This window comes from Theropithecus gelada, chromosome 7b, assembly GCF_003255815.1.
Source record: "Theropithecus gelada isolate Dixy chromosome 7b, Tgel_1.0, whole genome shotgun sequence".
In the NCBI taxonomy this organism is placed as follows: Eukaryota; Metazoa; Chordata; class Mammalia; order Primates; family Cercopithecidae; genus Theropithecus; species Theropithecus gelada.
In genome coordinates, this window is record NC_037675.1 from 68,688,010 (window position 1) to 68,700,717 (window position 12,708).

Here is a 12,708-nt window from a genome sequence, read left to right on the forward strand (position 1 = left end):
TTAGGTAAAAATTAGACATGGAGAAGTTAAAGGGAATATTAATTCCTTTATAACTTCTTAGAAGTAAGAATAGTCTGTCATATCTTACAGAGGCATACTGGAAGAAATGGCATACGAAATAGCTTATAATATAAACTATATTGTTCATGACAGTTACTACCCACCCTTAATGCTAAGTAGAATAGCACAATTCTTTGATTTATTCTGATTTCCAAAAGCACATTATTATTAAAAATTATAACTTATACCATTAATAATGTGTCAAAGCCTACATAGCATACAAATAAGAATTGATTATAAACTGGATTTAGTTATATTTAGTCCTTTGTAGTGTGCTTGTTTCGTGAACATATCCTTTAAAGGAAACACCAAGAGAGTTTAAGGCATAGTTGGACTGACAGAGGGCTCAAGAGACTGACAGCCCCAGAGAAGCTCATATTCACCTGCTTAGATGATGAGATGTGGTAAGGTAAAGTGTACCTTTTCCAGTAGCTGTGATTTGGAAATTGCATACCTTATTGCAGAGTCATTGTTTTCACAGGTCAGGATTCTATTATATTTCTCTCCTCTCACGCTTTTGAGGCACCTCGTATCTCAGCTTGTAGCTGCGAACAGTGTTGTATCCTTGTACATATTTGCAAGTCAACAGAGAAGACAACAGATCAGCCTGAGAAAATACTGCCCCAAAACACCGTTACTTAACACCTTTCTTCCAACTAAATTTCTTTGCACTGATGAAAAATTGTGGCCAAGTGCAGTGGCTCACACCTATAATCCTACCACTTTGGGAGGCTGAGGGAGGAGGATCACTTGAGGCGAGAAATTTGGGATTATCCTGGACAACATACTGAGATGCTGTCTCTATTAAATTTTTTTTAAATTAAAAAATAATAAAAAATTGTAGCATTTAAATTATATTCATATGAAACATTTTATATTGCCATTTATTGTTGTTTTTATTTTTGCCCTTTTTATCTTTTAGATCCATGTAAAAGCTCATTTTGACTATGACCCTTCAGATGACCCTTATGTTCCGTGTCGAGAGTTAGGTCTGTCTTTTCAAAAAGGTGATATACTTCATGTGATCAGTCAAGAGGATCCAAACTGGTGGCAGGCCTACAGGGAAGGGGACGAAGATAATCAACCTCTAGCTGGCCTTGTTCCAGGTAAGACACAATATGGTAGAAAGTACATAGTATTAAAAGAACACTGAAAATGCAAGCTTTCACAAAGAAAAACTCACTTTTTCATGCCTCTTAATAAAGTCTTCCAGTTACTTTTTCATGTAGTTGGGTTTTTATGTTGTACCTGCAGCATAAGTATCTTAAATAGAATGTGGCCAATTCTTTGGCCTTTAGAATGGAATTATGTGTAACTTCAGCCAATCCCATATTGTACTACATTCCCTGTATATCTATTAAGATGACCCTATTATCGAGGCAACACAACTTGTATTATACTATATACTATACTATGACATTAATTGGAGCATCAACATGGTTTTTGAGAAGGAAAGGTGCATAACTTTGTAAGGAATCAGGAAAAGTAACATCATAGAATATATTATACCAAATGTGATCTTAGGGCAGAAATAGGATGCTCCAAATTTTTTATTGATGAAACTATCCCTCATTTAGACTAAACTAAAACTTTAGCTTACATTATAGATTAAGATTATTAAGGGGACATGTTTCTGAGAGTTAAGATGATACAAAATAGAACAAAGTACAGTCATGCATCACTTAACGACAGGGATATGTTCTGAGAAATGTGCCGTTAGGTGATTTCATTGCTGTGCAAACATCATTGAGTGTATTTACACAAACCTAGATGATATAGCCTGCTATACACCTAGGCTATGTGGTATAGCCTATTCCTCCAACCACCATCATATATATGGTTTGTTGTTGACTGAAATGTTGTTATGCAGTGCATGACTGTAGTAGATATAATTATTTTCTACAAATGGCTCTTAGAGTTCCCAGGATGGGAGTAGGATGGAGAAAGGAGAGCAGAACTAAGGGAAGTATAATAAGCTATCACAGAAGGCAAGGAGTACATACAGGATGATAAAAATAGGGATATAGGGGAAAAGGATAACAATTCATCCATTTATTTGTTAATAAGTGCTACTATGGCTGCCCCATGTAAGGCACTTTGCCTGGTGCTGAGATAAACTTCGCTTCCATACTTTACTTGAAAGTGTATCCATTAACACTTATGTATATGTTTTTCTTCTGTGTCCCCTACTTTATAATACTTTTATTATACTGTCTCTGTTATAATTCTTTCTACCGTATATTCTGTTTGTAAACTTCTTGAGTTCAGAAGCCAAGTCTTATTTATTTTAAATCCAGATAATATATGTTAAATTAATGAATAAAAGGTGATTTTAAAAGTTCTCAGAAAACAAACAAAAAAAAAGTAAAAAAAATAGTTCTGCCAGAACTGCTGTTTCTGAATTAGACCTTTCAATCCTTCGCTGTAATGTTTTTGGGCCTTATCTTTTACCTACAACATTTTTTAGCGATCATCCCTCCTACTCATACCTGAAGATTTTAAGCATAACAGATTTGGCTATAGACTTAGCCTCACACTGGATTTGACTACAAGCAAGAGTTTAGGAGAAAAGAGGAAAAGGAGGGCATGAAAAAAAAGACTGAGAAATATTGACTATCAGATATGTAGCAGGAATAGGGGAAGTTGTCCAAAGATTTTAGAATAAGTTATAAGGAATCTCTTTTATCTCTGTAACTAAGCCAAAGAGACTTTTCTGGGTAACAAGAGATTTCAACATTATATTTACATTTATTCTTTTTGAGTGTAAGGTCACAGAAAGCTTCAGATTTCTCACTTTAAAACTTAAAAGCTAGAAACAGATATTGTCTATGTCAGTCATATTTTAAGGAAAGAGGAATGGACTTCTTACATTTATTTTAGAGGATGATGTTCATACCCTTGATTCTTCAGAGTAACAGTTACAGGACATTTCTCTAGAATCTTGAAGTGTTGGGTAGCCATTGTGGTTCTGCCTCAGGCTTGTGCCAAATATCAGTATGGTGTCTTCTTACCATGCCAAACTTTAGCCCATAAATGTTTAGAACTAGTGTTTGTTGATAGATTGATTTTCTGAAAGTATGTAGTTTCCAGTGATGACATTTCTAAGTCTTTTTATAAGAATAAAGATCTACCTTAGAGTTTGACGATGGCTTTCCATCAGAATTCGATGGATGTTTTAAGAGGTCATTATGAGGCTGTCTCTGGTGGCTCACACCTGTAATCCCAGCACTTTGGGAGGCTGAGGCAGGAGGATCACTTGAGCCCAGGAGTTTGAGACTAGCCTGGGCCACATAGTGGCATAGCTGACATAGTGAGACCCTGTCTCTACAAAAAATTTAAAAATTAGCTGGCCATGGTTGTGTGTACCTGTAGTCCCAGCTACTCAGGAGGCTGAGATGGGAGGATTGCATGAGCCTGGAAGGTTGAGGCTGCAGTGAGCTTTGATCACGCCAGTGTAACAGAGCAGTCTCAGACAAAGAAAAAGAAAATCATTTCTATCTCTCATTAATTTCTGCCTCTATTTCAGAATAGCCTATAGTTCATACTATAAAAATGTGCCACAGAAGTACATCATGGTAATGTTTTAAATTTTTAATATGTAAATGATTAAAATTACTCTGTTCTTGATTTTTAAAAATTGGTTAAATACTTATTTTAAAATTTTTTTTTTCTTTTTTTTGAGACGGAGTCTCGCTCTGTCGCCCAGGTTGGAGTGCAGTGGTGCAATCTCAGCTTACTGCAAGCTCTGCCTCCCAGGTTCATGCCATTCTCCTGCCTCAGTCTCCTGAGTAGCTGGGACTACAGGTGCCTGCCACCACGCCTGGCTAATGTTTTGTATTTTTAGTAGAGATGGGATTTCACCGTGTTAGCCATAATGGTCTTGATCTCCTGACCTCGTGATCCGCCCACCTCAGCCTCTCAAAGTGTTGGGATTACAGGTGTGAGCCACTGCGCCTGGTCCTTTAAATTTTAATACTCTTAAAATTTTTCTTCTAGTAATAGTTACTTGTTTTACTAAGAATACAGTCTTGGCCGTGCACAGTGGCTCATGCCTCTAATCCCGGCACTTTGGGAGGCCAAGCAGGGAGGATCACCTGAGGTCAGGAGTTCAAGACCAGCCTGGCCAACATGGTAAAACCATGTCTCTACTGAAAATACAAAAGTTAGCCAGGTGTGGTGGCGGGCACCTGTAATCCCAGCTGCTTGGGAGGCTGAGGCATGAGAATCCCTTGAACCCGGGAGGCGGAGGTTGCAGTGAGCCGAGATTGTGCCACTACACTCCAGCCTGGGTGACAGAGCGAGACTCCATCTCAAAAGATAACCAGGCTTCCTTTAATGCTTCTTATGTGTATCGAACTCAGTATTAATCTCTTTGTTAGTACGCTTATGAAATGCACTAAGTTCTACGGATTATCCCAACCTGTATATCATTTGCTTATTGATTTTTAAGAATCTCTGGCTTTACTCTGAAAAAATTAGATTTAAAAATTAAGTATAAAAGTGGAACCTCAACGTAATTAAGAATTTTCTAAGTAAAGCCACTTGTATCCTATAGGAAAAGACATATTTGATTTTAAGGTAGAGGTCTGAAAAGAAAACATCTTTCAAGGTCAGGAACCTTGAAAGCCTCCTGTATTAAAATATTAATTTTGTAAGGAAAAGCATGTTTTCCATGTATAAATTGGTAACTTAAAGGCAGAAATAAAAAATGACCAGCACATATACATACACACAAGAAGAGGGATTGAAAATAATGCATGCAAGGGAATATACTGAATGGTTTCTTGGAATTGAATATGGAATTGAATATATGATGAATGCCCACATGTTGTTTTGGAAAAGTTAACTCCTAGAATCAATATGCTTAATTTGAGATAATTCTAAAGGACTAGAACCATTGTAAGATCCAGGATAGTACTTTTCCACAAAGTAAATGCACAATGAAACCTTTTAAAAAGTTGAACTATTAAATTCTTAAATAATAGATGATATATATTCCAATAATATATATCGGATTGATTGAGCAGAGTTAATATTTGAAAAATTTGGAGGTGCATCATAGCTGACATTACTCCTGTGTTGGCAAAAGGATTTGGAAGGGAATATAAATGAAGAGATACGTCTAGTGTTTTCCCTTCTTGATTAAAAAAAATTTTTTTATCCTTTTATCTTGAGTATTTTACCCTTCTTTTTCTGTCTGCTATTAAGGGAAAAGCTTTCAGCAGCAAAGGGAAGCCATGAAGCAAACCATAGAAGAAGATAAGGAGCCAGAAAAATCAGGTTAGACACTTGTATTTGACATTGGTAAGAGATTTCTTGGGTCTTCATCTGGAGCCATGCGTAAATCTGCATGTTAGAACTGTGAAGAAAGAAGTACTCGTGGAAAGAGTGATACAGGAGGCAAAACTGATTATCTTAGAACTGTAAAGAAAGGATAAGATTTAAGTATTAAAGATTATCTGTCTATACTGTGTAGTTAATGGAAAATTATAAATACTTTCCTGAAAAATAGTCTGTATATAAACAGTGTAATAAGTATTTATAAAAGTAAATTAAAAACAAGCTGGGTGTGGTGGTTCACATCTGTAATCCCAGCACTTTGGGAGGCTGAGGCGGGAGGATTGCTTGAGGCTAGGAGTTCAAGACCAGCCTGGCCACCATATCAAGACCTTGTTTCTGCAAAAAAATTTAAAGAATGAATGAATGAATAAGTAGAGTTCTTCAATTTGAGTTATGTGGCTTTGTTCAAGGGAACACATTTATAGTTATGTTTATGATTGCTCAACAGGAAAACTATGGTGTGCAAAGAAGAATAAAAAGAAGAGGAAAAAGGTTTTATATAATGCCAATAAAAATGATGGTAAGTTCTACTCTCAGGGATAGGTGGAATTATATCTGAAAGGAGTCTAAATCTAGTCCTGTTTTGTACCTTAATGTTAAATATGTGCTTGAGAAAATCATGTAGTAGAAAGTATTTTCTTTCGGAATCCTGTGAGTAAAGCAGTGTTTTGAATTATGGGGAAAACTCATATAAAAATGCAAGTACTATTTAGCATATGTAGTATTAAATTGATAGTTTCCTGTAGTTTTTTTCTACTTAAACTCTTTGCAAAAAGTGTACTTCTAACAAATTCTTACAGAAATTCTTGAAGTAAAAAATATTTCCTCTACAATAGCTCATGTCACAGAAGCAACTCATTCCTGAGAACCCACTACCTGCTGGCTAAGTCAGACACACGAGAGAATTTTAGTTTTTATTTTGATTGATTGCTAAGATGTAAAAGCTCGAAAGTTGTAGCTTCTCTTAAAATCAAAAGCTCTGATAATGTTGGGCTAGTATGCTAGTATTCCCAGGTGACAAGAGTCTGCTGGACCTGAGTGATGACTATTGCTCAAGCATCTGGTGTCTAGTTTTACAGTCTCTACCACTCCCAGTGTTTTATTAACCCAACCTGATTTACTGATTTTGTTACTTCCTTGGTTTGCTTTTATGGGCATTTGAGTTTGCTACTTCTGTTTGGTTCGCATTAGAAGCAAGCCAAATAATAAAGGCATTCCTTATGCAATTTATAAGGCTATTCTCTCAAGAATTTGAAATATTTTGGGGCAGCATACATTAAACTAATAAAGATAAAACATTATAGATTATTATAATATTCCATAAAATCGAAATGAGATTTGATCAACTTTAATAAATTTTTTTCTAAAATAAACATCCTTTAATGCTAATTGACAGATTAGGTGACTAAAAAGATTCAATGAGTTCTAAATTTTATCCTCTGTGATTAATATCTCTTTTATTTTTTGAAACAGACTAAAGTTAACTAGTCCAGCTGTAAGAGCTACTGTACTGTAGAAAACGTGGCAAATCTGAACCCTATGGATATACACACCAAGTCTATAAATTAAAATGCTACCACAGTCTTGATTATACATATTAGAATGGATTTTTCAGAGAAAATCATTTTGAGAGGAGAAGGAATTACATTTGCTGTTTATGGTGGTGTCATTATCATGAGTATTTTTAAGTAAATAACTAGAATTCATAATAACTAGTGTATTCCAGGGCAGTAACTATATGATTTTGTTCTCACAAACTCCTTGAGGTTACAGAGTAGTAGATTCAAGTTTAGATATTAAAGTGATTTGCTGAAATTCTTAACAACTAATACTTGATTGGTTGAGCTGGAATTTAAACAAATACAGTTTGAGCTCCTGCTCTATGCCAGGCTTTGTGCTGAGCATTGACAAGCCTAAGATGGTCCGCCAACCTCAAGGAAATAGAGCTGAGGGAGTCTGGCTTCACATCTGATGCTCCTTCACAGTCAGGAGAAGTAATATGAGTGAGGACTTGGGATACTACTAGTTGTCTGCTTTTGTTCATACCACTTGACATCTCTGGTTTCATCTGGATTATGGGCTTTAGGAATGTTACCCCACTTGTCATAATTTATACCTCATTTCGATTCATGACTCTGGGTTAGCATTCCAGAGTAAAGTAAACATAAATGCAGAAAGCGTAGATAGCATGGGTGTGGCCTGTTTTCAAGTTATACAACTAACTACAGCAGGGGTGTCCAATCTTTTGGCTTCCCTGGGGCACATTAGAAGAAGAATAGTCTGGGGCCACACATAAAATACACTAACACTAGAGATAGCTGATGAGCTAAAAAAAAAAAAAAAAAAAAAATTGCAAAACAATCTCACAATGTTTTAAGAAAGTTTACAAATTTGTGTTGTGCCGCATTCAAAGCCGTCCTGGGCTGCATGCAGCTTATGGGCCATGGGTGAACTATAGGAAAGTATTCCAGCTTTCTCTGATAACACTAGTTGTAGCCACTATATGTAAACGTCGGTCTATGCCAGCCATTGTATTCAGCGTATACATTATGTCTGATTCTTAAAACAACCTTCTTAAGTACCTTAAGTAGAATATTAATATCTGCATTTTACAAAAATGACAGATATTATTATTAATAGTTCATTCCCTGGTACCCCATCCTTATTCAAAGTATTGACTACAAATTAGCTGTTCAGTGTAAGAATCAGTATAATTATATTGTATTAGACATTCAAGCATGAATTTTTCATTTCAAGTATGAAATAAGATAATAAAGATTAATAGAAGGAGTATTATATTGTTGTCTGATTCATTTTCATGGTACCCTAGTAAGGATGTAAAGACAATAAATTGTGCTTTTTTCTAACTCTGGGGGGAAGATCTACGAGTATTTATATCTTTATTACATGGCAATAATTTTGTCTGAAGGGCTTAACTTTTTTTCCCCCAAAGATTATGACAATGAGGAGATCTTAACCTATGAGGAAATGTCACTTTATCATCAGCCAGCAAATAGGAAGAGACCTATCATCTTGATTGGTCCACAGAACTGTGGCCAGAATGAATTGCGTCAGAGGCTCATGAACAAAGAAAAGGACCGCTTTGCATCTGCAGTGCCTCGTAAGTTTGAATGCATTCCCATTTTCCTGTGCTTTTCAGTTTACCAGCTCAGAACCTAACTACATTATGTAGGGAAATTTTTTATTCATTTCATTAAAACAGTGTTGTCAGTGAAAGAGGAACTTTGCTTAACCAAATATTTTGACAATTTTTAAATTAAAAATAGTCATTATTAAGAAATTTTAATTTGTCCTTCGATTATGTACTATTTTCTAAACAAATTTCAGTTTGGGCCCCTTACAATTTCGTGTTCCATAGGGAATCAGTTCCTGCTTCTTTAAAGTGATACTGAAGATAGAAACTTAGGCATAATCTGAAAGCAGAAGTTCTAAGATTATATAGTACCTAATCTTATGGAAATAAACTTTAGGAGAAGATGAGTAGTAGTGTTTTAAATGCAGGATGAAGTAACTTGAAGTGTAAGCATAAGATGTATTAAGATAATTAAATATAACTATTACTGAGATACTACAAACACATTTTTGTTTATTTTTCAATCTATAAAAAATAAAAACAATGTTAAACATGTAGATGCTTAGCATTTTCTCAGTTTATTATTTTATAATCTGTGTTACAAAATAAAAATTCTTTCTGACTAGCAGAATTATCCCCTGTCCTCTATCTAAGCCATGCCCATTATTTTTGTCTGGTTTTGTTTGCCTAGATACAACTCGGAGTAGGCGAGACCAAGAAGTAGCTGGTAGAGATTACCACTTTGTTTCTCGGCAAGCATTCGAGGCAGACATAGCAGCTGGAAAGTTCATTGAGCATGGTGAATTTGAGAAGAATTTGTATGGAACTAGCATAGATTCTGTACGGCAAGTGATCAACTCTGGCAAAATATGTCTTTTAAGTCTTCGTACACAGGTAAAGCTAGAATTTTGTTTTAGGGTTTGAACTTAGAGGGCATGTCATACAGAGTAATCTAGTGGAAACTCTATTTTCGTCCAAGAACAGTGTGAACTAATTAAGTTCTCATATGGTTTTTCTCACTGATTTACTATGTGAAATCACACAGGTTACTAAATCTCTTTCACTTTACTCCGAGGGGAAAACATATACATACTTACATAAACAGTTTGACTATTTCTTGTTCAAAATGCTTGAGACCAGAGTGTTTTGAATTTTAGGATTTCTCAGGTTTTAGAATATTTGCATATATATAATGAGCTATCTTGAGGATAGGACCCAAGTCTGAAATGAAATTCATTTATCTTATATATACCTTATTTACTTGGCCTGAAGGTAATTTTATTTTTCCTGGGGATATTGAATAAACTGTCTGCTCCTGTGTTTTGACTATGACCCATCACATGAGGCCAGGGGTGACATTTTCCACTTGTGCCATCATGTCACTGCTCAGAAAGTTTCAGATTTTGCATTTCAGATTTTTGGATTAGAGATGTTTAGCTTGTATATATACTTGTATGTATGTTCTGAAACTTAAAATACAGTAAATATAGTACTGGTAGTACTTTAATTTGAGTCTGTAAAAGAATTTCCCTTTTCTGATTCTGATATGAGAAAAATTAGAAAACTTCAAGATTATTTTTATGGTTTAAATACCACTGTTCAAATATTAACAAGTATCACAGTGAATGCTTGGTTGTATGAAAATAATGAAACTTTAGTTTCAGTTATTTGGCAGACTAAGCAAAAGCATAAAATTACTAACTAGTGCCTCTTAGCTTTCTATTTAAAAATGTTAATTTTAGGATGCCAATGTGGGTGGATCACTTGAGCTCAGGAATTCCAGACCAGCCTGGGCAACATGGCAAAACCCCATCTCTACCAAAAATTTAAAAAATTAGCCAGGCGTGGTGGCATGCACCTGTGGTCCCAGCTACTTGGGAGGCTGGGATGGGAGAATCGCCTGAGCCAGGGAGGCAGAGATTGTAGTGAGCTGCACTGGATCCAACCTGGGTGACAGAGTGAGCAGAGTGAGACCCTGTCTTAAAAATAAAAACAAAACAACAAAAAAACTAATTTTAGAAATTTTGGAGTTTTTAAGAAACTCCAAATGTTATGGAAAATTTTTTAATTTTTGTAGACCGTACAGCTTTAGCATATAACTTTCCTTAATGTGGCTGCTGCTCATGTCAAATCAGGCAACATAGTCAGTGGTCATTAAAGAGATGTACGTAAAGGAGAATTGATTCTAAAATCGGTATTCTAAAATAGTAATTAGGGATTTTTGTTTGTGTTTTAGTGGACGAATGCGCTTAGGCTCTATACTCTTTCAGTTATACATTTTTGATTTAAGAGAAGTATACATGTTTTTACTAAATTTCTTTAGAATTCTTTATATTATTTGGGCAAACAGGTTTTTAAAATTCTTATTTCTCCAAGAAAAATAGCTAACAGATTTCAACAAAGAACTCAGCATGTTGTTTTAATCATCTTAATGTTTTTAGATAGAAACGGCATATTCCTATAATCTCCATTTTGATAGAGCACTTCAGTTTGAGGACACAGAGTCATGCATTGGTAACAAAGTGAAAACTGCAATCTCCAGATTCAAACATAGTCGTCTTTTTCTTAGATGTGCTTTTCTTGAATTGTCTTTTGCACATGTGAAGTTATGTTCTCTGATTTTGCTTATATTTAGTGTCTGGCACATAGTAAGGCAACTTGTATGATTCTAATTCCTCCAAAATGGATTTTTAATATGGTTATTGTAATCTGTATGTGATCTTATTAGCAAGGTATTTTAATATCACAGTTGTCATCCTTCAGTATCATTCACTTATATTTCATTACATAAAAGAGCAAGCTAAAATAATATATGTATATAATATATATAATGTGTATATATACACACAGATATATATATGTATGTATGTGTGTGTATATATATATACACATATATACACAGAGAGAGAGAGAGATATATATATATAGCTTCACAGTATATTCTTACAGTGAATGGTAGGATCTTAAAAATATTGTGAATTGGGCCAGGTGCAGTGGCTCATGCCTATAATCCCAGCACTTTGGGAGGCCAAGGCAGGAGCATTGCTTGAGGCCAGGAATTCAAGACCAGCCTGGGCAGCAAAGCAAGATCCTGTCTCTACAAAAAAGTAAAAAGTTAGCCAGACAGGGTAGTGCATGCCTATGGTTCTAGCTACTGAGGATGCTGAGGTGAGAGGGTCACTTGAGTGCAGCAGATTGAGGTTGCAGAGAGCTGTGATCACACCACTGCATTCCAGCCTAGGCGACAGAGCAAGTCCCTTAATCTAATATATATATCCAATCAGTATTATTAGGAAATAATTAAATGATGCAAATTATTTTAAAAATCAAAATATCTCTTCTTTACAGTCATTGAAGACTCTTCGGAATTCAGATTTGAAACCATATATTATCTTCATTGCACCCCCTTCACAAGAAAGACTTCGGGCATTATTGGCCAAAGAAGGCAAAAATCCAAAGGTAAAGTTTTCACACTATTGTACTATTCCATTGAAGGTAAACATGAAACAGTCCTGGTCTAATTTGTCCTGGTGCTTAAAAGCTCCATTAGCTTGAGCTTTCAAACTGATTATTCTTTCTGTAATATTACTTGCCCAAAAATTGCCATGGTTGCCACTGGGTTGGACTATGGCAGCTTTCCAAAGTTGGGGCATCTACATATGGTAACTTTTGAGCTTCTTCACATGGGTCTGTGACATTTCTAGGGAGATGTGACTGCCACCAAAGTTATCAGCCAACTCTTCAGGATTACTGACTTTTCTCTGTAGATACTCCACATTTTCAGGGAGCCAAATTTGAGTGCTCTTGCTTTTCTCTTCTTTTTATCCCACTGAAAATTTATGTTCTGCTTTTCTTCTCCCTTTGGTCTTCTCACATGGTTTGGAACAGAAAAATGTTTTTAAATTATTTTAGATCTATACTAGATATGGTTGAGGTAGTCCATGTCACATTAAACATTGATAATTAAGTGAATGATAATATATGTTATTAATAAGAAAGCATTGAGCTTTTATTTAATTATGTAAGATGATAACTCTGTCAAGTGACTTACTGTATCAAAGTACATGTTCTTGTTTTTTTGCTCCTTATTTATTAAATAGATCTATTTTTGAGAGGGCTTACTCAGATTGCCTCATTTCATTGACTGTGCCTTTAAATCTCATTCCTTTCTTTTGATTCTGTTTTTTGTTTTTTGTTTTTGTTTTTTTTTTTTT

General features: G+C 35.2%; 1 protein-coding gene across 3 annotated transcripts in view; it reads left to right on the top strand.

Annotated features, from left to right (window-relative positions):
* The window catches only part of MPP5 (membrane palmitoylated protein 5), a 94,282-nt gene that overhangs the window by 74,015 nt on the left and 7,559 nt on the right, over positions 1 to 12,708 (top strand). For all 3 annotated transcript variants that reach the window (XM_025392446.1, XM_025392447.1, XM_025392448.1), the window contains 6 exons: positions 983 to 1,166; positions 5,269 to 5,340; positions 5,849 to 5,920; positions 8,354 to 8,521; positions 9,186 to 9,388; positions 11,843 to 11,953. In XM_025392446.1, coding sequence (XP_025248231.1) covers positions 983 to 1,166; positions 5,269 to 5,340; positions 5,849 to 5,920; positions 8,354 to 8,521; positions 9,186 to 9,388; positions 11,843 to 11,953 — 810 coding nt within the window. The remainder of the gene's footprint in view (positions 1 to 982; positions 1,167 to 5,268; positions 5,341 to 5,848; positions 5,921 to 8,353; positions 8,522 to 9,185; positions 9,389 to 11,842; positions 11,954 to 12,708) is intronic.